The sequence below is a fragment of the Piliocolobus tephrosceles genome, chromosome 2, assembly GCF_002776525.5.
Source record: "Piliocolobus tephrosceles isolate RC106 chromosome 2, ASM277652v3, whole genome shotgun sequence".
Lineage (NCBI taxonomy): Eukaryota > Metazoa > Chordata > Mammalia > Primates > Cercopithecidae > Piliocolobus > Piliocolobus tephrosceles.
In genome coordinates this window covers 74149863-74176469 of record NC_045435.1, presented here as the reverse complement: position 1 = coordinate 74176469, position 26607 = coordinate 74149863, and the positions used below count along the sequence as shown (strand labels likewise).

Below are 26607 nucleotides of genomic sequence, written 5' to 3'. Positions count from 1 at the left end.
ATAGTCTCTCATACTCTACTGTCACCTTCTCAAAACTCTTTAATAACTTTTGAATGGGCCCCATGATTTCATTTTGCATTTGGTCCTATAAGTTATGTAGCCATAACTTACACAGTGTGTTTTCACACAGACGATCTTTTTTCATCCTCAGGACTCCCAAGAGGTGAGTGTTATCATTTGTCTCCCTTTGATACAGGAGTGAACAGACACTCAGAGATGGGCAGTCATTTACCCAAAGCCATATAGCTGGAAAGGCCTAAGTCAGAATTTGTACTCAGGTCTGCCTGAGTCTGGGGTGCAGAATTGCCACCCTACGGCATGCTGCTGTGGTTGTACTGAAAGGCCTACAGCATGTTCTGGTCTCTGGAGGCCTAGGCATGGGGAATTTTAGCCTCATGGATTGTCGGTGTCTGAGGGCATATTATGAGATGGGTGTATACTCAGTGCCACACTTTGTGTGTTCTAGTAGTCCTAGCAGCTTGCTGTTTTATTAGGGCCACTAATTGAGTCAGGGAGCAGGACAGGTATTTCTTCTGAAGGACACAGCAAGAAGTACAGGGGCCATGCACAGTGGCTCATACCAATAATCCCAGCACTTTCAGTGGGGGTTGAGGCAGGAGGATCCCTTGAGCCCAGAAGTTTGAGACCAGCCTGGGCAACATATCAAGAAAGTGTCTCAACCAAAAAAAAAAGGGAAGAAAAGAAGTATGATACAGTCTAGTCTCAGGGCAAACTGAGATTCTAGCTCTTTACCAGCAATCTCATCATAGGTAGCCCTTTGTGCTGATACCCAGCACATCTGAAGTTCTGTATGACTGCCACTTATACACTCAGATGTTACAGAGAGGAGTCAGATTCAGCAAACACCAGTGTGCATTCACCATCTCCTGCTATGGTGTGAGGGTGCTGAGGAAGAGAGTGGTGGTGATGATAAGTAATGATGCTGCTGCTAGGATGGTGGCTGGTGATGGTGTTGCCGAAGTTGGGGTGGTGGTGATGACAATAATCACAATAGTTAACATTAAACAGGTGCCAGGCAACATTCTAAGTGTTTTGTATGCAAAACTCAATCTTCATCCCACCACAATGCCGTATGCAACATTATTACTTCCATTTACAGAGGAGGAGACTAAGGCACAGCAAGGTTAGGTCAGTTGCCCAAAGTTGCAAAGCTAGTAGGAGGCAGAGCTTTGTAACTGTTCTTCCATACCTAGATGGAAATCAGCCCTGCCTTTGGGGACCTAGAGTCACAAAAGAGCGATTATACTTGAGTGTGATGTATGCAGTAAGAGTAACACAAGATGATGATGGTGGTGGTGGTACTTGGCATTTGCTTGATGCCAGGCACACCTCTAGGTGCTTACATGTACCTTCTCATTGAATTCCCCAACAGTCCTATGAAGTAGGCTCTTTTTATCCCATTTTATAGATGAAGAACTCCATGCCCAAACTGGTTTAAGTTATTGGTTAAAGGTTACACAGAAAATGGCAGAGGCAGGATTTGAACCTATAATCTCTGCTCTGCCCTTAAGAGATAGTGCAAACTGGTGGCTTCTGGAAGCCTCACAGAGAAGGCAGCATTTGAACCAGGATCCGAAGGATCAATAAGATGAATTCTGGCATCAGGAAAGGAAAGGTACTCCCTACAGTAGGAATGGGAGGGGCAAAGACAGAGAGGTGGGACCATGGCCCAGCATGGTCACTGACTGGGTGAGTGTAGCTGGAACAGCAGGAGATGATGCTGGTTTGGGGATGGAAGGCCCTGCTCCTAAAGAGCCTTGCTTTCCCCACTCAGGGGTATCCTGAGGGCCATGAGGGGCTACTTAGGAAAGTGACAGGAGCAGATTTCACTTGATCACCTGGAGACGGAATCCAATTCTAGGTTCCTGGCACCAGGAAGACAAAGCAGTACTGTGAATTTGAAAATGAAATCAACTTTATCATGCCCCACATGGAAATTCAATCACACTCTTATTTTTGCTTGGCTTTTATGTAAAAGACCCAAGCCAATGAAACTGCCTGCCATTAGTCAAGGTCAGAGTGAAACTTGTCAGAAAAACTTCCTTAAGTCTCTCACTGAACTACAAGTTATTGCCAACCTGAGAGGTCCTCCATAGAAACTGCCATTTGGAGACTGTCCACAGTGGGATTTCAGCTAGGCTCCAACCCCCTACGGGAATCCCCCCTCCAACCCTGTCCCCCGGCCAATTATTACACAGTTTCACGAAATGTTAGAGGGAGAAATGACCCCATTGTGGAAATCAAGTTTGAGGCCAGTTCTGACCTGGGCTATGACTCAAGAGCCTTGTCTTGTGGACCTTTATTCTCTATGCTGTTGGTTCTCACTTTTTCTGGGTCCTGGACCCCTCTCAGAATCCAGGGAAAACTGAACACTCACCCTGTAGAGGAGGAGAGGGGGACAGACATTATCACCAACAGAAAGATGCCCCTGTGGCTTCAGGGACAATATAACATGCCACCGATCCACACAACCAGATGGTCACTCCCTAACCCCTTCCCAAGGCCAAGAAATTCTGGAGTGGTCACTTTTCACTGGTTTTAGAATGGCTGAAATATGCCAGGCGTGGCGGCTCAAGCCTATAATCCCAGCACTTTGGGAGGCTGAGGTGGAAGGATCACTTGAGGTCAGGAGTTCGAGGGCAGCCTGGGCAACATGGTGAAACCTTGTCTCTACTAAAAATACAAAAATTGGCTGGGCGTGGTGGCGCATGCCTGTAATTCCAGGTACTTGGAGGACTACAGTGGGAGGATCGCGTGAGCCTGGGAGGCGGAGGTTGCAGTGAGCCGAGATCATGCACTCCAGCCTGGGTGACAGAGTGAGACCCTGTTTCAAAAAAGAAAAAAAAAAAATGATAGAAATACCACACACAGAGGTGGTATTGCCAGTGATTGTTCAGGGATATAAGTGTGAGGGACTATTTTGGCCAACAGTTCCTTTCTGTGGTTTGGGATGAATAGGACATGGAGTTTTCATTCTTTGTAGCAGCATAGGCAAGAATCCTGTTCTGTAAGGAGTGAGGAGAGGAATAAGACACTGAGAGTCCCTCTTGTACCCAAAGGCTTCCCAGAGTGGATACTGATTTTAACTGAACATGTGGCCTATAGCGTCAACTCTCCCAACATTGTTTTCCATTAACAGGACTTCCAAGTCTTTGAGATTCCCCCACCACCAGCCAGATAATTGCCTGGCCGGGCTGCCCCCTTCTGGGGGCCCCACAAAATTCTTATTTGCAACTCTGGTTTCTCTGGCCAGCCACCAGAGCTTTGCAATAAAAGCATTATGTTGATGGAGAGAAGGCATGCCTGATCTTTGTCTGCTTCAGCTTAAAACCCTGCAGTAGTATCTACTGCCCTTAGGACTAAAATCAGTTTCTTTATTTTAGCCTAAAAGGCCCTGGCTTCATCTGCCTTCCAATTCCCCATCTGGGTCCCCTTCCCTCTCATTCTTGTACTCCCACTGATTTGATGGTCTCCATCCAGAACACCCTTCTTCCCCAACTCTCTGCCTAACTACCTCCCCTTCATCCTTCAACACTTGCCTTCGTTGGGGAGCTCATGGAGACCTGGGCTTGGAGAGCTATTCCCCTATGGCCCCCTGTGCATCCCCTGGTGCCACATTCATTGTATTACTACTTGTGGTTGTGCCCGCCTCTCCCCATTTAAGATTCTTCCCCATGGGCACAGCAGTGCTACTGTCTGATGTACTGCTGTGTCCCCATCCTCTTGCACCAGGCCTGTGCATAGTAGGGGCTTGGTAAGAATCTATCCTATCTAATGAAAAAATGGAGCAGGGGGTTAAGAAAATGGACAGGCACAGCTAGGAAGGCACTTTATAAATGGCAGAGTGCTCTGTGATGGTTTTTAATCAGAGTGTGCTGCACCTGCTTGACTCTGTCTTCTACCTGTGAGCTGGGGATACATCAGGTCCTACCTGCGTCACAGGCCTGTGCCTGAAACAAAGGAGGTGGTCAACACAAAATGCATTAGAGGAAATCCAGTGAAACGCATCATAACACACTTCTTCCTGACTCGGGAGTCTCGCCTCTTTAAAAATCTGCTCCCACAGCCAATTCTTTCTTCCCTACTCAGCCTACCTTCTCTCACCTGGAAACTCAACCTGATTAGCTCTGCATTTAGTCCATCCTGCAGAGGGACACTCCGGGCTGGCTGAACGCTGGCCTCGTTTTTGCAGTGCAGGAGGAATCCTTGCTGGCTCGAGTCAGCCTGCGGCCAGTATTAGATTTTTTTAAGGGGCTTCTCCCTGTGGTCACAGACGACCTTTGCTTTTTCGCTGCTTGCCTCTGTGTACCTGCGCTCTTCCCAGCCCCAGCATCCCAACCGGGGCTTCATTTGGGCCACCTGGCATGTTCCAGGCATCTTCTCCACAGTGGAAGGGAAGATAGGATCTTCTGCTGAGCCTCCCGGGGACTTCTGAAGATATTCAGGGCCTGGAGAGGTGGAGGAAGGAGCTGCCTGGTTAACAGGTATTGGCTGACCAGCGAGAATCCTGAACTATTTGGCAAGCTTTCCCTGCTAACCTCTAGATTGTGGCTGCTAGTTACAGACGTGCTCTGGGAATAGGGTGTGGTATGGCTTCCTGTCTTCAGGAAAGAAAATAGGAGCTTTTGGAAGGATCTGGGGTAGGTGATAGGATCAAAGGACAAACTAGAGAAGCATTTTAGGAAAAACAGGATCTCTGGGGATCTGGATGGTAGGAGCCCGCAGACAAAAGCACCTAGGTGCTCCTGCTGGGATGTGCTGTTGTTCAGTCTTAGAGTCGGTGGTGAGATTCTAGGGCAAGACATAATTGTCCTGGCTTGAGTGCTACATCATTGACCAGAGCAGGGAGCCGCACACTCTGATGATTGTCCCACCATGACTGTATCTGTTAGGGAAAGGTGGTTTCCCAAAGCAGAATCGGGATGTAGTTGTTCCTACAGGAAGGAGTAAGGATGCTGAGCAGCAAAGAATAAATGGTCGTCATAGTCACAGCCAGTTCTAGTTATCCTAGTGAAACCCCTCATGCCAGCCCTCCTGCCCTTGTACTAGAGAACCTGAGAAACTCTTGGACAGCCATTCCACCCTTGCTTCTTTGAGACTTGAGCACATGTCCTCAGCACATTCAAAGGCTCTTCTAGGTCAGTCATGTTCTTGGGGTAAGGCTGGAATGTCTGTGTCTTCTGTACGGCTGTCTAAAAACACCTTCAACTCTATCTGTAAGTCCATTTAACTGCCAGTTACAGAATGCAGCCCACAGAAGAGGCCCTGTGTGGGTTGGGATGGGGCAGGAGATGGTGAGGGCTGCAGATTGCCCCTCCTGTCTTGGGGCAGCCCAGAGCAAATGGCCCAGTTCTCCAGAAACCACACAAAACTGGAACAGAAGCCTGCATCACATTCTGGCTCCCACATCCACTAACCTCTGTCCTCTAACTGGGATGATTTCTCTTGGCAGCGGAAAAAAACACCTCTGGAATGATAAGCCGCCCTGCTCCAGGGAGAATGGAGTGGATCATCCCTCTGATTGTGGTATCAGCCTTGACCTTCGTGTGCCTCATCCTTCTCATTGCTGTGCTCGTTTACTGGAGGTAAGCCAGGCAGCACCTACAGTGTAGTGGGGGCCAGATGCTGGCCAGGTTTTGCTCATGGGAGGGGAATCCCACGGCCTCTACATTCAGGAAGGTGAGGTAGCTTAAGTGTTTCTGGTCTTGCCACCTGGGAGACCCTCTTGTCTCTGTTAGACGATGGCAGGGCCAGATCCACTTTGGAGGTCAAGGCACTTATGGTGAGCTTCTGGGATTTAGTACCAAAGAGGTTTTTGTTTGAGAACCAAGGAGATCCAAGTTCAAATCCCAGGTCTGCTACTTGCTAGATAGATCCAAATCCCATGTCCACTTTGAATGTTAGTTTCAGAACCAGCAAAATGAGTTAACAAGTCATAGCATTTGCAGTTTTTCTGAGATGATGCTTTACTTTGTTGTAGTCACATAACTCCTCTTTACCTTAGAATTTTTTTTCATGGTCTTTCACTGAAAATTAAATTGGGCTATAAGAAAAATTTAGCATATTATATGGTATTTAATACATGTAAGATTAAAATGGCAGATTGTAAGCTAACCGGATTCTCACTGCTTCCCATGGGAAGCCAGGTTGCAGCCTCTCTTTAGAAGTTGTGTTTTTTCAGCCGGACCATCTCAGCCAGTTCAGCTGAGCAACTCCGTCAAGCCCACTCAGTTGGCCTGGGTGCCTTCACCTCTCAGAATGATGTAGGAGGCTTCTGCCCTTATCTGACAGGCTTCACCAGTGAGAAACAAGTGTCATATTTTCATCTCTCCCTCCCTTCTTTCCATTCACTCAATTTTGAGCCCATAATGTGTGCCAGTCTTCTAGGCACAAGTGATTTCTGAAAAAGTGAGCAAAACAGATAAGAATCCTCACTATCATGGAGCTTACATTTTAGTGGAGGAGGCAGGCAATAAACAAAGCAAATAACTAAAACGTGTAATTTCTAAGATGGTGGTAACTGGATAATGGAGAAAACTAAATCTGGAAAGGGGAGGGGCCCATGGGGGCCTAGCAGGAGTGTTCAGAGTGGTCAAGGAGATGATACCTGAGCAAGGACCTAAAGGAGGAGGGAACCAAATGGGCTCCACCTGGGGCAAGTTCCAAGTAGAGGAAACAGCACATGCAAAGGCCCTGAGGCAAGGGCATGCCTGGTGTGTACCAGGAACAGCCAGAGGTCAGTGGGGCTGAGACACAAGTACAGGGGTAAGGTGGCAGAAAAGGGTATCAGAAAGAAACAGGGTAGAGCAGGATCGGGTCATGCTGCACAGTCTTGTGGGCCATTGTTAATGCACTGCCTTTCACTCGAAGATGAGTAGGGTTTGGTACAGAAGAATGTTGTGATTTAACTTCAAGACTACTTGGCTGCTGTGTTGAATACAGACTGAAGAGGAGCGGGGGCAGAAACAGAGACCATTGGGGAGACCACTGGACTAGTTCAAGAAGGACACGATTGTGTCTCAGATGAGGGTAGCGGTGTAGGTGGTGATAATTCATTGTGTAGACATCTATTTGAAGGTGGGAGCAACAGAATCTGCTGGCAGATTGGGTCTGTTCCTAATTGGCTGAAACAGGAGAATAAGGAAGGAGGTCATCTCAGGTTTCCTCAGGCGTCTGACAGTAACCATAAGCCCTTTAGTGCTGCAGACCAGCAAGATTATGAAGTATGTTGTATTTTGGGGTGAGCATAGGAACACTAGACTCACCTCCATGTCATCCCTTCTCCAGGAAAAAGTGTTGTGCAAATATGTTTGAAGCCCATTGGTAAACTGGAGGCCTCCTAGTGTGAGTTTAACTAATCAGGTGAGGTTAACAAGGTCAGCATGCCTGTCTCATGGCTCTGCTCAGTCAGCACTGTTTGGTTTTAGTCTCAGGCTGTCACCATAGGGGAGCAGAGAAGTCCCACAGCTGCCACAGCATAAATAAACACCTTATACCCAGCAATTCTAGCAAAACCCTCCAGATTGTTTCTGACTGGCCCACCTTGGATCCTCTACCCACCCCTAAATGGATCACTGAGACCAAGAAGGGCCATGGGGCCAAACAGGCATCAATACCCAGCCGGCCAAAACATGAGTATTTACTTCAGGTTTCTTATAGGGAAGGGTTATGTCATGTAGTAAACAGCTTTAAAATCCTTCCATTCGAGATGTATTTTCCCTTTAGAAAATGACAACTGTTTATACTTCTGAAAAACTCAGTGAGTCCAAATGGAAAATATGAATTGAATAATATCTTAATATTTCCTGTCTGAAATGTTTTTATGATGTTTATTATACATGTATGCATATATTTCTTCAAAAGCTTCATTTAAAGTAACCAGAGCTTTAAACTTCATCCAACAGAGTCTAGACTTGAGCTTTTACCAGATTCCTAATCCCAGTAGCACAAAAAATGAGTGTGAAGAAGAAAATTCTTACAGAGCAAGGAAAGTAAAATTAAATTAGTGTTAGGATGAATGAGTTGGCTAAGCATACAGCCTAGAGGGGACAAGGACCTTTTTTCTGTCCAACTTTTTAAAAATTATTAATGCGAAAGAAGGAAGCATTGGGGGGCTCACATAGAAAATTGGTAAATACAGAGGAGACGTGTGTTTCCCTTTGGCAATGCACTTTTTAGCTAGAAAAACAGTGCTTCTCTTCTGCCTTTTGAGGCACAGTAAGACTGGATGATTGGCAAACAGACTTGTCATAAGTAGAGCATTGAGGCAGATCAAAACCACCTGGATCATTTCTTCAGGAGGCAGGCCTGGCACTGGGAGGTTCAAACCTGCTCACTGTGGCAGCATTTTCTACCACAACCAAGGACTGGCCCTTTGTAGTTGTTCTTTTTTTTGAGTGTGTTTTCTCCGAGTTGTTGATACTACAATCTAATAGGTTCATGAAATAGTGGAAAACTACACTCAAGGTCTCTGAATTCTGTCTCTTCCAAGTCTCCCACTGTACAGTGGTGTTAGTGCTAATGTTCAGTGAGTCCTTTTTGAGTGCCAGGCGCTGTGCCAAGCACTTGGGTGGCACCATCTCATGTGATTCTCACAACACAGCTATATGGTAGGTACTATCACTGTCCTTTCTTTTTGACCCACATTCTTTGACCAAGGAAGAGAATGAGAACTCACATTTGTTGAAAGCCTGCTATGGGCCAAATAGTTGACAATATCATCACCCACTGTGTTGCTCAGAACCCTTTTCTGTTGCGGTTGACAAAAATCCATTTCAAAATGCCTTAAGCCCAAGGAAAAAAAAAAAAAAAGTTTGATTCATGGAATTGAGAAGTTCAGGAGCATTGGGCCTGGCTGGATTTGTAAGATGGAACATCAGGACTCAGCTGGTTTGGTCTGTGTGTTTCCCTTGCCCTCAGTCTCTGGGATCTGCTCTCTGTGTGGTCTTGCTTAGGCAGGCCCTCTGCCTGTTTCCACAGAGCAGCCTCTGGCCATGTTAGACTGATATGCCTCCACCCCAGTGGAAAGGGAATATTTCTCCTCTAATAGTTCCACTTAAGTCCCAACATGGCATCTCTTATTATTGACTTACATCATTTATCCTTACCCTGGAGTCGTTTGGTGGTCAAAAGGATGGAACACTCTTGTCAGGCCTAGGTCTTATATTTAACTCTGGAGCCTAGAAGTAGGATCAGTGTCACTGCCATCAAAACCTTGGACTGAAGCCGAACAAGGGATGGTTGTCCAAAGGACCATCAAGACCTAAAAAAGTGAGTAGAAGTTTCAGCTAGGTATTCTGTTACTTAAAAAAATTATAAAGCTGTTTCTATTGCATGTGCACTGAAGCCATTTTCAGCTTCCTGTTATTTATGCAATGCTTACAGAGTTCCTGCCATGCATCCCGGTGGGCCTAGAGAGTTACAGATGAGGTCCCTTGGCCCTCACAGTCTATTGGAAGAGGCAGATGAATAAATATAATAGAGTATGGGGAGTATTTGGAGAAGGGTAAATCCAAGTTGCTATAACAGCATATAGGAAGGGCTTCAACCCAACCTGGAATGGAGGTTGAGGTCAGGGAAAGCTCCCTGGAGGACGTGGGCCAAGCTTGAAGCACAAGCAGCTGTCAGCCAGGTGAAGAGGGTGGAAGAATGAGGCTGGGGAGAAAAAGCCTGGCCTACTGCAAGCAGATACATGTGGCTCGGTGTTGTTGGAGCAGAGTGTGGGGACAGCAAGGGCCAGATCATGAGGGCCTCATCGAAGGGAGATGTGCCATATCCTGAGGATGATGGGAAGGTATTTAAAGGAGCCAAAACTGCAGGAGGGCAAGATCATAAAGAAACACTACTGTGTCTGGAGACTGTAACATGGGCCTATAGTCATGTAGCCTGGATTTGGAGCCACACTCCACCACACTGTCTTATCTGTGCAGCTGTGGAACGTGTGTTCGTACCAGCAGTGCTGTCATCTCTCAAGGTGTGAATTTGTTTTGGGGAGATTTTTATAAACTTATTTTGTGTATAAAGCGCAGATTTACATATATAAAAATAGCATTGTGCATTCATGGTATTAAAACTGGCACTGGGCAATTAGGGGGGAAAAGAGTCTAAAAGGGCCCCTTAGAGGAGGTGCCAATGAAAAACAGGTCGAGACACACTGCCTTAGACAAAGGCTTCTCCACCAACTTCAGTTTCCTCATCTGCAAAATGTAGTGAAGAAATGGGCCACAAGTTCACGTGAGGATTCAGTGCAAGCTGTGGAACATGTTTGTCCTGGTGCCTGGCACGTGGTGCATGTGCAGGCATTAGTTGTAGTGTTATACCAGATCTGACTTTAGGGAAAAATGGAAAATATAACTTGGGTCCTGGTATGTCTCAAATGAAGTTGTTTTTTTTTAATAAAGAAAATCAAATGTACAGATCTAAATGAATTTTGTCCTTTAAATGTCATCACATTGTATAGCTGTACACAGTTTCCAATATGTCCATTGCATACAACATGCTTGAAAATAACTTTTGGAATTTCTTTCTAGAGTTCATTCTTTTGAAGGATCTCAGTTGTGCAAAGTATTTATCCTAGAAATAGATAAAACTCATCTGTTTGGAGCTAAATATAGCATAAATGTAGGTTAACCAACTGAGCAGAACCACTTTGGGCCAAAAAAGGAAAGGGGTGACTATAATGTTAATGAAATTGGTTTGGGTGATGCTCCTAATAGGCCTTAAAGGCAATTCCAGAGGAGGACATTCCTAAATAACTGGGTTAAAGACATGACCCAATGCCCACCCCCAGCCCCAGGAAACGACTCTGAAGCCCAGTGGCCAGCCTCATTAATTCCAGGTTGGCTGTATTAGAGTAAGCTTCATTGCTGTTGCAGCAGACATACCCCAGCACCCCAGAGGCTTAATAACACACGAAGGTTTATTTCTCACCCACATGAGGTCTGACAGGGTTGAGCAGCCTTCCTCCACTAGTGGTTTCTCTTTCTGGAACACGTATCTCCCAAATTGGTGTAGCAGGGATATAGAAGTTGAGGAGGCACCGAGCTCTCAACGGCTTGGCCTAGAAGTGTAACCCTTCACTCCTTCATTCACCACTGGCCACAGATGGTCACACAGCCCCAAGGACACAGATGAGGTAGGGGGAACACATGGGTATTTGTTAAGAATACTGCCACAGTATTCTTAAATATTTAAACCCATTGGCATCATTGAGCTAGGTATGTTTCCTGAAAGGGAGAACTTTGGAGAGCAGTCATTAGACTGTACTTAAAATTTGGCTGAAACTAAAAACCACAAGCAGAAACCTCAGATACCTGTATGTCTGAGAGACCTCAGACATCAGTCTCATCAGGGACTATGTGAGCAGTGTTTTTATAGGCAGCAACAAGGGTCAGTGGGGAGACATTTATTCTAAAATGTTTTTAGCTGAGATGTTTCAGGTAGGATGCTATAGTTCTCCCTTGAATGTCCCTTGCAAAGGTCTGCCTTGAAGAGTGGCAGGAACCAGAATCTGTAATAACACAGAAGTTGCTACAAAACTAGGAAGAAATGTACGCAAAGTGATTTTGGACAAGGGGCAGGGTTGTGAGGCAGATAATAAAAATAAAATCAACTAACAGTTACAGCTTTAATGGGACCCTATTGTGTGCCTTATAAATATTGCAATCCATATCAACCATGCAGTGGTTCAGAGCTATTGGAAATAAGGGAAAAGAAATCAATTCAAAAGTTTTCTAAGTGTACCATTTTGGTCTTACTACTTTAAGATGGTAGTAAAACATACCTTTTGAATTGCAACAGTCAGATACTGCATTCCAAGAGCTCCGCATCCCCGGCCTTACCAAGACAAGCTGTTTATATGGCACTAATGTGCTGACATTCCTGAAAAGACTTGGAGCAGCACAGCTGCTGCCACTCAGAGAGAAGAGGAAAATTTTTGGAAGGTTTCTTTGTGATTTACATAATTTGAGGTTAATGCTGGGAGAGGAGCTATGTGCCCAGTGTCCAGTCAGTGTGCTGGAGGTACAACTTATTTATTAGTTGTGCTATAGAATGGCATAGCTATTACAAGCTAGACATTTCTGTCTGCTTAGAATTGTGAGTATTACAAAGATATTTTTGTTTTTTTTTTTTTTTCTGTAATCCTGAGGGATGTTGCGTAGAAGGTAGTTCTGATTGCTCTGATGAGCAATATCTCACCCCTGAAATAGCTTTGTATATCTGAAAAGGCTTTGTATATCTAAAGGTTCTTAAGCAAAAAACCTTTTTTTCTTTTTGAAATGGAGTTTCACTTTTGTCACCCAGGCTGTAGTGCAATGGCATGATCTCAGCTCACTGCACCTCTGCCTCCTGGGTTCAAGCGATTCTCCTGCCTCAGCCTCTCGCATAGCTGGGATTACAGGCACCCACCACCACGCCCAGCTAATTTTTGTATTTTTAGTAGAGATGGATTTTGCCATGTTGGCCAGGCTGGTCTCAAACTCCTGACCTCAGGTGATCCACCTGCCTCCGTCTCCCAAAGTGCTGGGATTACAGGCGTGAGCCACCACGCCTGGCCAAGCAAAGAACCTTTTATGACTATGTACCATACTAAACATGTGCTCAGCAGATTACACCCCCACCTAATTAGTATACGAATCCTGGGAAATAATTAGTATTGTTATGTTCATTTTGCAGATCAGAAAACAGAGGCTTAGTAAGATCATGTGACATACCCAAGTCACAGTGTTAATTTTTGGTGGATTGTGGATTTGAACCGTGACAATGTGATTTCATAGCCCACTGTGTTAACCAGTACGTTATCTTGTCCAGAGGAGGAGTAGCATGCCTGGTGGCATATATTGCCCTCCACAGCCTACTGTTATAGTGCATGTTTGTGTGTCAAAAAGACACACAAAAAGGGGGATGTCTCCGCTGCTGGACATGGTGGGAGCAACCTGGTTTGGAAGGCCAGACAGAAATCATCCTTTGTTTTGGATTTGCCAAAATCATGTGGAAGAAAACTTCAGAAACCAATTATATTTTCAGGTGTTCTGGAAGCTGACTAGTGGTATTCACTCAGTTACATCTCCATCATTTGAGAAGATTTTGATGTTGAATAATATAACCTATTTGGTCTGTCTCAGTCCAAGCTGATCATTGCTAGTTTTCTTGATATTAAATGTTTAATATCTTCTTGACCATAATTCTAGCCTCGAAAAAGACTTTCCAAAAGTATAGAGCAGCTTTACTTCTCAAATTCAGATAGGGCAGAGCTAACTTCTGATTCTGGAACAGAAAACTGGATACTCTCTAAGTGGGAATTGTAACATCTGACCCAGGTTTGTTAAAATTTGGTATGAGAAGGATTTCACACTCTGATCTGGTAGATTCACTTCAGCACATGACCGAGCCATCTGTAAATTCTGTGGTAAATCAGTCAACACCAATTTAGCCACATATGCAAATACGAAAAGGTCTCTCTTTTACTGTAAGTCCCATCTTTAGATTTTTCAGAAATTTTGCCATGTGTTGGTGCCTCCTCATTAAGAATGCTGTTCATGAAAACAAGTGAGTTTTGTTGACATTGCAATTTTTTTTCTTCCCTGGATGTTCAGTGGGAGACAGAGTGTAATAAATATGAAGGGATGCAAACCGCAAATGTGTGGGGGATTTGTGTTGGCATAATGGAGGCTCAGGCAAACAAACAGATGCATGCGAGAGTCGAGAGTGGCATGTGGTAACACCCCTCTCTTGCTTGAGGGATGACTGACCACATGTGCCTCACTGGAACACAGATCCCTCCTGTACTGCCACAGAAGCAACAATGACACCAGAGCTGCTGTAAGCCCAGGCACGTGCTATTCACCCATCTGCTCTAGCAGCCAACACTTCCAGGTCTACTTGATGATGACTGTATTTTGGTATAGGTGTTTGTCCCCTTTTCACCCTAACAAAGTCACAAATGAGACAGGTGTCATAAGAATGACTCCTCCCATGCAGGTAACTGTGAAGACGTAGGAAAGGGGAAACACCCCTGTTAACCAGCAATAATGGCTGAATACAAAGAACATCTTATGTTATTTAATCCTCCAGCAGCCATGTGTGGTAGGCAAGGCATCAGGGATTACATCATCCTTGTCCCAAGAGAGGAAACAGTTTCCAGAAGGGGGAATGACTTGTCCAGGATCATACAGCTTGTAAGTTTTTGAATTTCTCAGACTTAGCATTTTGGGTTTTTTGTTGACCTAAGACCCTTTACGGCTGGCCTAGTTACTCCTTTGTTAGTTCATTCAACATTTCTTAAGCATCTAGTTAGTTCCAGGCACTGGAGAGCCATTGAGGGAACAGAGTTCCTGCATTTAAGGGACTCATACCTTAGAGGAAGAGAGGAGCAGGTAAACTAAGGTAATCCCAAATACAGTCGAAAACTCATGGTCTCCAGACCAGTTTTATTTAGCTGACATGTTTTTATAAAATCTTGAATTACTTAGAAAATAGAAGGATGTGACAAAAAACCCGAGTTGTCTGGCTTCTTGTGATAAACTGGACAATTTAGCAACATTGTTATCAGATTCCTTTGTGTCGTTGGTGGCTGGATGGCGCCATGGTGGCCATTTTTGAGAGGCTCTCCCTTGCCAGTTTGCCAGTCTCTGCCCTCCCCACTGTTCCCTGCCTATTTGGCCCCTGTGGGTGGTTAAATTTGCATTCCCCTGGGTTGCAATAGTGATCCAGGAAACTTGATCTGGGAGGGACTCTGACCACAGCCAGGGTTAAGTGAGAAGGAGAGGAAGCCAAGAAGGATTTCCCGGAGGAGAGAATGTTTGGGCTGTATTTTTTACAAAACAAAGAAAAAGGAGGCTCGTCACAGTGGCTCATGCCGGTAATCCCAGCACTTTGGGAGGCCAAGGCGGGTGGATCACAAGGTCAGGAGTTCAAGATCAGCCTGGCCAAAATGATGAAACCCTGTCTCTACTAAAAATACAAAAACAATTAGCCGGGCATGGTGGTGGGTACCTGTAATCCCAGCTACTCGGGAGGCCGAGCAGAGAATTGCTTAAAATCGGAGGATGCAGTGAGCCAAGATCACACCACTGCACTCCAGCCTGGGCAATAGAGCAAAACTCCATCTCAAAAAAAAAAAAAAAAGAAAAGAAAGAAAAGTAAAGTAAAGTAAAAGGAGAAGTGCTCCAGGCAGAGGTCACTGTGTAGGAGATGACCCAGAAGCACTGGATCATGGCACATTCATTGTTTCTTAGGGCAAACTCTGCTAAACTGCCCTTCCTTTATGCAAAGCAAAGTCCACTGTTACGGGTAGAATCAGATTCTTTTCTGAAAGATTCTACGTGTACAAAGGCACTGGGTCAAGTCCTAGTTGCTCAGTGTCCTCTTATACTGAGGGACAGAGTGACAATCAAAAGGTAGGTTTATATAAAGCTTTGTCTAGTCTGGAAAACTCTGAGCTTCCAAGTCATTATTTTTGGTGGGTTTGTGTGATCACCGTCTTTTCTACCAACAGACCATTTACTGGACCACAGGTATTCTGGTATCTTTTTTTTTTTTTTAAGTGGTGAGTGTGCCATTCTTTTCTTTTTGGAACCATATCTATGGCCGTATTTCAAGACTTTTTAATCATTAGGAATAATTTTTACAATTCAGCTTTTCAAAGCCTGACAATGTGTCAAGCCACTGGGGAGAGCTCAAGCACATTTTGTGGTGCCAAAATATGGCTTGCCTCAGAGGGTTTGAGTTTTTGATGACACCGTGGTGTTAAACTATCTTGCTCTGAGATGCTGAAAGGGATGGGGGAAGGGAGTCTTTTGAGGTCCCCAACTGTTCCTGGAGGTGGTCACCTCTTTTCTTTCTTCATGTGCCTGTGCTGGGAGATCTGGGTCACATGGCAGCTAATGCTGCCGATCCCAGGCAACTTTTTGCTCAATAACTGTTTCCCAAATGGCTACTCAGGGGCCTTTCAGAATTCACGAGAGCTGTCAGTTGTTATAGTAACCGGCCCCCTGCTGTCGAGTTGGCCCTGAGATGCCAGTGGAAGCTCTTGGAACAAGCTAACACATAGTCATTAGACAAAAGCAGAAAGAGATTCACTGCTAAAGGTTGCCAGTTAAACATGCTCCATGATACTTAAAAAGCTGGACTGATTCTGTAAGGGAAGCGGTGGGTGGGTAAATTTTTAAACCAAGCTCACTTTTCAGGAAAGGGAAACTCCTTGTATGTTCAGTCTATTCTAGGTAACAACCATCTTTCTTTGGATTTCTCAGAATTAACTGTCTTCTCTCTCCCCCGAGGGTTGATTATGTCTGTTTTGCTGGTTTGCTCAGGTAGCCTCAAATATCTCAATTATTCAAGATATTAGTTATTGATTGTGTGGCATTTGCTTCTCAGCAAAAGTGTTGTCAGTTTACGGGTGGTAGTTTTAAGCGCCTGTGATTGTGTGTGAGGAAAAACTGCGGAGATAGCCGGCTCTGCTCCAAAATTCCTGAAAGAGTGAATCTGGCAGAATTCAGAGTAGGGCTAAGGGTTGAGAAAAAGTCTAAATATTTTAGGAAGCTGCAAATTTCAAGTTTTTATGAGAATTTGTAAAAACATTCCAACACACTCATGATTTCTTCAGATTAATGTTCGTAGCCACACTGAGTATATCCATGATGTTTGTAGGACAGTTGTTGTAGTTCCAGGATGTACTCAATAGAGGGAGACAAGAAGTTCTGTGTTACAGCCGTCCCTCCTCCTTTGTAATCGTATTTCCAAGTTTGACTTCTCCAAGTTTTGGTTCCTGTGCCAAGCACTTTTACCTAATACGAAGTCTAATAATTAACACAATAATTGAAAGCCTGTATTAAGGGTGAAGAAAATGTAACACTCAAGAATTAGAGGATGTTCATTCCTAGAAGTAAAAAACCACCAGCGGACTCAATAGTTAAGATGTTAATTCCTTTGGAATTCCATACCTGGCTTGAGAATTCTTTGTGGGACTCAATAGAGCTTCCAAAAAAGAGAACTTCCATATATCTGAGTTTGTCATTGCTATTTTATCGACAGAGTTTGGAAAAAGAATAGGAATCATTTCAGTGTGAAATCTTATAGCCCAGCTGGTTTGGGAGACTAAATATAATTAAATAAATACTTTCAAGTGTTCTTGTGTGACAGAAGTGCATCTTTCAAATTCTGTAGCCAAGTCTCAGATGCTACAGTTATTTAAGTTTTAAGGGGAAACTAAATATAGGACTTAATATATAGTAATAACTTGCCAACTGCTGTTCCCATCTCGCGGAGGTGCCTCTCCTATTTATTCCCCAATCTGTATTGTGAATTAAGAAAATGTTTGTTCTGAGATGAAAGCATGGGGTAAAAGACAAAACCCCAAATGTGTCTAATGGCACCAAATTCAGAGACATTTGTCACAGAAGGGAGGACCAAATGATCTCCAAGTTAACTTTACTCCAATGATATTTTAAGCCATTCTGTTTGCCAGGGCAGTGTGTCAGAGGTGGAAGAGTGGGTATATGAATGACAAGGGTCATCACGGTGTGATATCCTAACCTTCCATTAACACCAGGGTAATAGAGGCTGCGACTATGTAAAGATGACTTACAAGAGTAAAGTTCCCACTGGGTATTTCTTACCTCAGCATAAAAGCTCCTAATAAAGTCCAGACACCTTTGTGCATCAGCATCCTCTTTTGAAAATGTCACAGATGAGGCCTGATGACGGGGTCTGTCTGTGTTAGACGGGAGGGGAGGGCATTTGTATGGAACTCTTAGTGGCCAATTGAAAATACTGTATTCTACACCTGTTCTCTTTTGTTTTTTGTCCATTTAGAGGGTGTAACAAAATAAAGTCCAAGGGCTTTCCCAGACGTTTCCGTGAAGTGCCTTCTTCTGGGGAGAGAGGAGAGAAGGGGAGCAGGTGAGGGGCGGTCAAGCTTAAGTGGGGGGTGTCTTGATGGCCGGGACTGGCTTGCCAAATTTTTGTTTTGTTGCCATGGGGATTAAAGTCTTGTAGATGGCACAGTGCTGAAACTCACCTGCTTTACCTGAATTCCCAAAAGTAAGACTTGCAAATGTCAATTCAGCTTGTGGGTAGCTGGTACCAATTAAAGTATGTCCTGTGTGTGCTTGCTTTGCTTTATTTTGCAGTTTTGGGGGTGTTACTTGTTTCTGGGTTTGTATGTACTGGGGGTGCTCTATGTGTGTCTGTATGTGTGTTGCATCCGTTTTCTTTACAAATTTTCAGATATTTGCATGGTTTTGAGCTTTTAAAAAAACATATAATGCATGCATTTAGCCTTATGTGAAAAACACCTCTTAGAAACCTAAATTTGTAGATAAGTGAGGGATGAAGAGTAGGAAGGGGAGACAGAAGTAAGCAAATGTGGATATACTATGTGTTTTTCCTTAAGAATGGTGAATTTTTTTTTTTTTTTTTAAAAGGAAACGCATATGAGTTCTGAATAGTTTGAATACTTGGAAAAATTATTGTCCTGGAAAGATTTATAATAAATGTTTGGAACTCATGATTGTGCAGTTTTAATCACCACACTTGAGTCTCTTGATAATATTTCTGTAAGGCCTGTCTTAGGCAAACTCTATTTAATATTAAGATCTTTTAATATTAAATTGCTAATTAGACTAATTCACTAATCCATATTATGTCAGGAGCAGTCTCTTTTTACTTTCAATGAACCAATTTATAGGATTTATGTTAGAATTTTTACATGGAATGATTCATCTCCATTGGTTGTGGGTAAATCAGATTACTGAGATGAAATTTTAGATATCCAACTATTTTAATCAGATAAACCTATGAAATCTGAGATGGTATAGTTTAGGAGTTATGACAGATTAATGAGAAAGTATATGATCTATTTTCTTTTACACTGTACTGTGCAATTTTGGCCTTATAGGGAAAGCAATAACTGCTAACACTGGTAACTAAATTATTCTGTGATCTCTTTTTGCTTATTAATGTCTTTAATACATTTTCAAAGTTAAGGATAGAAACTGAAATAGAAACTTCTCTATAGTTTTGGAGTCAAAGATTAATCTTAAGAGAGGAAGACGCTGGACATTACTTAAATGCCTGTCATACCCAGTTCAATATAAATATAATGTTTTTTTGACTATAACACTTTAAAGAGCCAGCATCACCTTATGAACATCATAAAGATAAATGCACATCCAATTTCAAGTCCTCCCCGGAAGGGATGCTGTAGCCTGCCAGACTATTTCTTTTATGTACCTGGACCCCCACATGTCAGTGGGCCCATTATAGATATATTTTAGATCCTAACAGAGATGCCCCAGTCTCTCTGGTATCTTCTCTGCTGCTCAGTGAGGGAAGCACAATCAGTGTCATCCAGGTCTAGGAGTTGGGAACCATCTTGTGAAACTACAAGTATTTATAGAATCCGTCTGATTGTGAATTATATTCACTTTTTAAAATAGTGTAGCTGCTTAAAAGACAAACTTTGGCTCAGGGAGATATGTGTTCTAACTGCAATTCTGCCACTTCATGGCCCTGCGACTAGGAAGGGCCCATAGGGCCTCCGTTTACTTATCTAGAAAATAAGTCTAATGATAGCAACTTTTCATGAGGTTGTTGTGAAGATTAAATGGGGGTAGTATATGTAAAATGCTTAGTGTGTGAAATATATTAACCCATCGAGAAGATGAGGAAATTGAGGCTCTGAGAAGTTGTCACTTGGCTAGGTCACCCTGCTTAGTGGCTGCCTTGGGACTCCACTGCAGCGGTGTGGTACTCCTGAGGAGTACCCCTTCTCACAGCTACATGTGCTATGCTAAGTACTCCATGAAAACGATATGGGCCAGATATAGATCCTGTCCTCAAGGGGTGCCATGTCTGTGCTCTTCCTTATGCTAGCAGCCCTGCCATACTGTACAATTCCTCATTCTGGCCCACTGTCCCCTCTCCTTCCCCATGCTCTCTCCCCAGGCACTTTTGCCATCTCCTTTCCTGACCTGTGTCCATCCTGCTGCTGCTCTATAAAAGGGCTTTGAAAGACGGGGTGCCCCCTTCCTCTGCCAGGGTTCTGCAGGAGGCTAGAATCAGGCTCTCTCTCACCTTTGCCTTTTTCAGTCCACTCTCATTTTCTCTGCTGGCTTGTATCTCCACCCAAAATGTGGCCAGGAATCAGGAGAAGAGCCCCCAGTGATGCCTAAATTGCAACCCTCCAAACAGCTAGAAGAGCTGTTACAGAGTCCCTACACATTAATTTCATGTGGCATTATTCTTCTGCCCCTGTCATCTCCCAGTCCCACAGCAGGAAGGAAGGGGGACTGTGCCACTAAGACATGTTGCACAGAGAATTGCTAAAAGCAGGACAATGGCTGTGAGAGGTGATTATCCTCCCAGAAAGGAGAGGAAGAAAACATTGAAAATCAGACCCAAGTATATTTAATTTCTTAATAAAGCTGATTTAAGTTTTGAGTAGGTAATACTTGACATGATTCAAAATCAAAAAGTTTAAAATTATATGTACCCCTAAATTACCATCCCATCACTCACCCACTCTGTTTTCTACCTCCTCACAAATAGGTAGCCCCTATTGCTAGTTCGTTGTCTGTTCTTCCAGGGATTGTTACACATATATAAGCAAATAATGAATATCCTTTTATCTCCTTTTACACAACGGAATACAACATATGCGATCATGTGTCTTGCTATTCTCACTTAACACAGGTTTTCCCTATGCCTATATAATTTCCTCATTCTTTTACACAGAAGCATGGTATTCCTTTGTATAGATGCGTCATGATTTAGTTAACCAGTCCCCTGTGGCTGTCATTTTGATTGTTCTCTATCTTTTGTTATTACAAACAATTGTGTGATTAATAAGTTTATGTGTCACTTTGCAAGTGGATAAGCATGTCTGTAGGAAAATTTTCAGAGGAAAATTTATTGGCTGTATCTCAGGGTACATGCTATTGTGCATGTATGGCGCCAAATTGCCCTCCACAGTGGGGTACCAAGGTGGGTTTCTCTCGGCAGTCTATGAGCATGCCTGTTTCCCTACGGCCAACCCAGCACGCTGCATTGTCAAACTTTGGCTTTTTTACTAACCTCATAGGTGAAAAAGAAATGGTGTCTCAGTGTAGTTTTAATGTGTTGTCTCTTACTATAAGTGGGATTGAACCATGTGTGTTTCTGTAAACATTTTTATCTTTTGCTTATTTTTTCTTTCAGTTATTGATCTTTTTCTAGTGAAGAGAGATATCCCTTGGTAGCAATACGGGTTGCAAATATTTTTTCCCAAGTCGTAGTTTACTTCTTAATTGTATTTATGGTTCTTCTTTGATGTTCATATAATCACATTTATCTATATTTTCTGCTTTGTTTTCTAGATTTTGAGTTTTCTTTTAAAAGTCTCTCCATTCTGAGGTTACTCTTTTTTAAAATTACTTTTATGGTTTCAAATTTTAATAGTAAATTCATTTGGAATTTAACCTGGTTGATCGTGTGATGTCTGAATCTACTTCTTTTTTCCCCATATGGTCTCAAGTATTTAAAAAATATACTGCAATCTGGGGCTTAGTGAACAGGCATATAATACCTTCTTAGATCCTTAAACTATCACTCACAGCAAAATACAGTCAATCAGTATATTAACAAAATAAGGAGTTGCCAAAAGGCTTTTACCCAGACATTTTAGATTGTAAATACTGAAAAATATGTGCAGTAAATAAAATGTGAATTTCATTTCTTACCTCCTCCCCAAAATGAGTTGGACTATCACATCACCATTGACCTTCCCAAATCAGTGGGATATTGTGTCAGTGCCTTAAAAGTGTGGCAAATGAGGTGGAGAGCCCCTCAAACCTCAGTCCAGATGTTCAGAGTATTCCAGTCTAGGGTCTGAAGGGTGAGACAGCCACCTTAAAGCCCCTGACTTCAAGCCTTCTTTTCTAGGTAATAGCTGGAAGCCTTGGGAAGTACTGTCCAGGGCTCACTTTCTCAAAGCCAGCTATAATATAGGAACTGTCACGGCATCATCAAAATGCGGTTTCTGAAGAGACCTTTTCTCTCTTACCTTCTGGAAAGTATTACCAGTACTTCAGTCAGACCTAGGCATCTGCAAGGATTTCTTGGCAAACTTAATGCCTAGCTAAGAGAATATAGTTTTGAGACCACTTTTGTGCCTATAATTTATCATTTTCTCCCACCTTCCTAAAGATATTAATTGCAGGCAGTTTGAATCATCCAATAAAATTCTCACTATGGGAATCAGATTTTTGTCACTTCTAACCGTACCAAAAGTCGACTAGGCCATCTCTCCTATTCATGTGAAATCCAAAATATTTTTGAAACATTCTCTCGTTTTAGTGTCTGTCTGCTCTTTCACACCCCATCCATCATTGCATGATTTTGTTCTCTTTTCTCTTCCCTTTTCCCTTTCTCTCTCCTCATATCTGTTAAGCCCTGCTTATCTAAGGTATGACAGCCATATGCCCTGGGACTTCCACAGCCCTCATGTGAAACTCGCCATTTGATTATCCCCCAAAGCACATTGACATTTGTCAAATCTCACGCCCCCTTTTATGATTTGGAAAATATGGCCACCAGAAACATATTTTGGTTTGAGTTTTTCTTTTGAGAAGATCTCTTCCGGAAGAGATACTACAAGTGTAAACTGAGTTTTATAAACTGAATCACTTAACATGCCATAAAGGAAACTTAACAGCAAGTGAGTTGTTGTATATGAAAAATCTCAACTTAGAACTTACATTGGGCTCCTTTCCAAGTGGAATCCCGGAGTTATTTCAGACACATCTCTTTGAGGAAAAGCCCAACAACGCCTACAGCCTTTTTCTTTTATTGTTGTATTTGTCACTTCAATTTATTGAAACATTTTGACCTAATAAATCAATCCATGCCTTTTTAATACAGCCCTCAATCATCTTCCTTGAAGGCATGTGAATATTTTCAACTTTCTATTTGTAAGTGGCTCTTATTCATGCAGGGTTTACTACAACAGATCCATTTACAAAAGTAAATATTAATGTGATTTAATTTCTTGACAGCATGAAAATAAATGGGATTATTAGCGGGTATGCCACTGTAAATTTAAGTGAGGGCAGTGTGTAAATCAGTTAAGATTATATAATTAATATTCAGCAGCAGCTCAGCTAACTGCCCTCTCTAGTCTGCAATTAGAATTTTGAGCTACACACTGCTAATAATCTCTTTGTCACCCTGATGTGATTATAGAACCATTGAGTTTAATTTGAAGACAGTGACTTGGTTTCTAATTCCTATATACCGACATTCAGTTAGTTCATGATTCTGGGTTTTCATACGAGTCTGGAGGCCATATTGTGGTCCTCCACCCTGCCCACATCCAGCAGTCATGGTGTTGTTCAGGGCAGTGTTGTAATAAACGGAGGACCCTGGATGAGAATAATGTGATATCCCAAGCTTGTCAAAGTGGGTGCACATGTTGACCCAGATGTCTATAGATGGCAGGAACCCCTTTTTCCTGTAAGCAGGTTTGGAGACCTGCCTTTTCAGAAGGTTTTTTGTTTGTTTGTTTTTTAATACAGCAGTGTTGTGTGGAATTCTAGACATTTCTAATGTTCAGTCTTTCTGCACTCAAGTTCAGCGCTTTGCTTCTGAAAAATATTGGTCACTAAATTATTTCCAGGTTCTTGTCAGAAGGGCAGAAAGAGACAAGAAAATTGTTCGCTCATATCAGAGGTTATCTAAACAGGTAGCTGGAAGAACAGAAGCCACAGAAAAAAAGGCCTTTATGCAGAAATTTGGTCATTCTGGGTATTCTTCCTCAAGAATGTATCAAATTCCTGGGTAGAAATGGGGGTCAGAAGTCTAGAGGGTTTTTTTGTTTGTTTGTTTGTTTTGGTTATTTTGCTACATTTTGTTTGGATAGTAAGTTTCTGTAACTGGAATTTTATTAATACGTACAAAGGACTGTCAGAGCAGCTGGGTGTGTGTGTGTTTCATTAGTCAAGAAGGCCAATTAAACATACTGGAACCTGTCATGTGCTGACAGTGTATATTTTTCAGCAGGGAGCTCAGGGACTTGACGTTGACAGCTGATACTGGCCGATGTGTTTCACATCCTGACTAAAAGATGTACCCTGCAGGTGTGTGTGCTCTGCTTTCCCAAGAGTAGACTTTATTTTTAAAGAGGTCTTTATCCTTAAAATATGTCCCTTATTTGAAAGCATGGCAGGTTATTTTTAAAAATTTCAGTCCAAGAGAAAATATTCCTAAACATAAGCTTCATGTGTCCCATGTGGGCTTTTAAGAAGCTGTGCATACTCACACACTCCTACCATCAGGGCTTCAAACACTGTACAGATCTGGACCACAGGTGTGGGTTGTGGGCTTGAGACCCAGAAAACTGCTAACCAGACTCCATACAGATTTGATCAGCTACTATCACACATTACCCTCTGGACTTCCAATCAAACCTTTCTTAGAAATCTTTTGAAGACATATGACCCCATGTTTGGTTTTCTAAAAAGGGATGAATGAATGGAGAGTAACAGAGGAAGCTTGCTTCCACTCTGCTACTTGGAACTTTCTATAGAGATATGCATAGATCTAACATGTTAGTCATCTTTGGTCAAGCACCAGAAGCGCTTAGGTAGCATTTAGGGCTATGCTGTAAGAAAAGTGCATTCTTTTGAACAGGGACTCTCATTCAGTGTGGCAAAATGCTTACTCTGTGAGAGGCATGTGAGAAATGGGACCAACTTAGGGACCAACAGATTTACATCTCCCATTTCACTTTCATTCTGTCTCACATACCCACTGAGTTCAAATTGAGGAAATACCTTATGCAAACTGAGCTCTTTCTTGTACCCATCTGGGAGCATTCAGTGAATGTTTCATGTAAGTCCCTCTATCTTGGGTACCTTGTTGATGGGGGTGGGCTTTAGAAAGCCATCTAAAACAGTGGTTTTCCAGTTTGTTTAAGTGGCAGGAAACTTGGAATTCAGGATGTCAGAACATCATTATTATTTATTAATAATATTGAAGTAAAGTCACAATTTCAATGCCTTCATAGAAACTGAAATTAATTTTCCTACCAGACAAGTATAGCAGTCCACAAGGGTGGACTCTCAGGAACCATTTTCCCTTCCTCATGAGTGGTTCATAATTGGACACAGTACATACCAGAATCCCTAGAGGGAGTCTTCACAATACACAGAGCTATACCCTACCCTGCACCTGCTCTGTTAGAATCATCATGAATGGGGCTTACCCTGCCTGGGTATTCTAACAGCTCCCTAAGCCAAAGAGCTATGCACTGCTTATTAATAACCACCATTTGATGATACTTTACTGATAAGAGAGAGACTGAGAGACTGGCTGACTGTTCAGGCCTGGCCCTGCAAAATCAAGGCATACCTAAATCAGAGAACTTAAAGTGTCAGAAAGATAAATGCTGCAAATGTACAATAGGGGGAAGTATGAGATAACTTATTTGGGTCATTACTAGGCCTGTCAGGGTCAGTGAAAATAATGTTACCTGGCCTTAGTTTCTTAAAGGGGACAGACAGCACCCAGGGGTTGGGGAGGGGATGGGAAGCAAAAGGGCAGAGGTAGAAACATGAAATATATGGCAGGGAATCACTGGATTATATTTTGTAGTTAAATTTGTCATATATTTTTTCATTACAAACATGATCTATTTCATTGATTTCCCTTTTTAGGGTACTTTCATATACAGATGTTCACTATAGAGAAATTAGGATTTTGGAAAATGGCTCTTTGTGATCCTAGAAATCTGATTCATTCAGGGAGGGTCTGTAAGGGTAAGTTAGTTGAAAGATAATTAGACCTAGATAGAAAATTGAAATTGCACGCTCAGTGACACATGTAAGCACTTTGAGAAATTCTTTTTTTTTTGAGACCAAGTCTCACTCTGTTGCCCAGGCTGGAGTGCAGTGGTGTGATCTCAGCTCACTGCAACCTCCGCCTCCCAGGTTCCAGCGTTTCTTCTGCCTCAGCCTCCCGAGTAGCTGGAACTACAGGCGCACCCCACCATGCCCAGCTAATTTTTGTATTTTTAGTAGAGATGGGGTTTCACCATCTTGGCCAGGCTGGTCTCAAACTCCTGATCTTGTGATCCACCCACCTCGGCCTCCAAAGTGCTGGGATTGCAGGCGTGAGTCACTGTGCCTGGCCAGCACTTTGAGAAATTCTATCTCCATTCCCCTGAGCTCAAAATTAGAGACAATACTGCCTCCTTAAGTAGATCACAGTTCAGAGGTTTAGAGGCATTAAAACTTGTGTTTTTCTTTCCTTTTCTCCAAAATCCCTGCTTTTGCTTTTTTATTCCTGGATACCTCTGAAGGTCAAGAAGCACAATTTTTCATGGGAATTCACTGAAATGAACAAGTTAAAATACAATGTCTTGTGATATGCAGCTGCTTTTCTTAGGTATTAAACACAGTGTAGAATTTGTACATGCAGAGAGACCATCTTCAGATTGTTAAGGATCATGAAAAGTTGACAACAGACTGACCACTTTCATCAGTCCCTGGCCCAGAGTAGACCCCCCCAATAGATAGTTATTAAAGGAATATATTAAATACCAGCATTGTA

The 26607-nt window shown here is 42.9% G+C and overlaps 1 protein-coding gene across 2 annotated transcripts in view; it reads left to right on the top strand.

Annotated features, from left to right (window-relative positions):
• PTPRG (protein tyrosine phosphatase receptor type G) overlaps positions 1–26607 on the top strand; it is a 743582-nt gene that overhangs the window by 659143 nt on the left and 57832 nt on the right. The window contains exons 13-14 of one of the 2 annotated variants that reach the window (XM_023200591.2): positions 5474–5606; positions 17836–17922. In XM_023200591.2, coding sequence (XP_023056359.1) covers positions 5474–5606; positions 17836–17922 — 220 coding nt within the window. The remainder of the gene's footprint in view (positions 1–5473; positions 5607–17835; positions 17923–26607) is intronic. The other variant, XM_023200598.2, reaches the window with a different exon arrangement.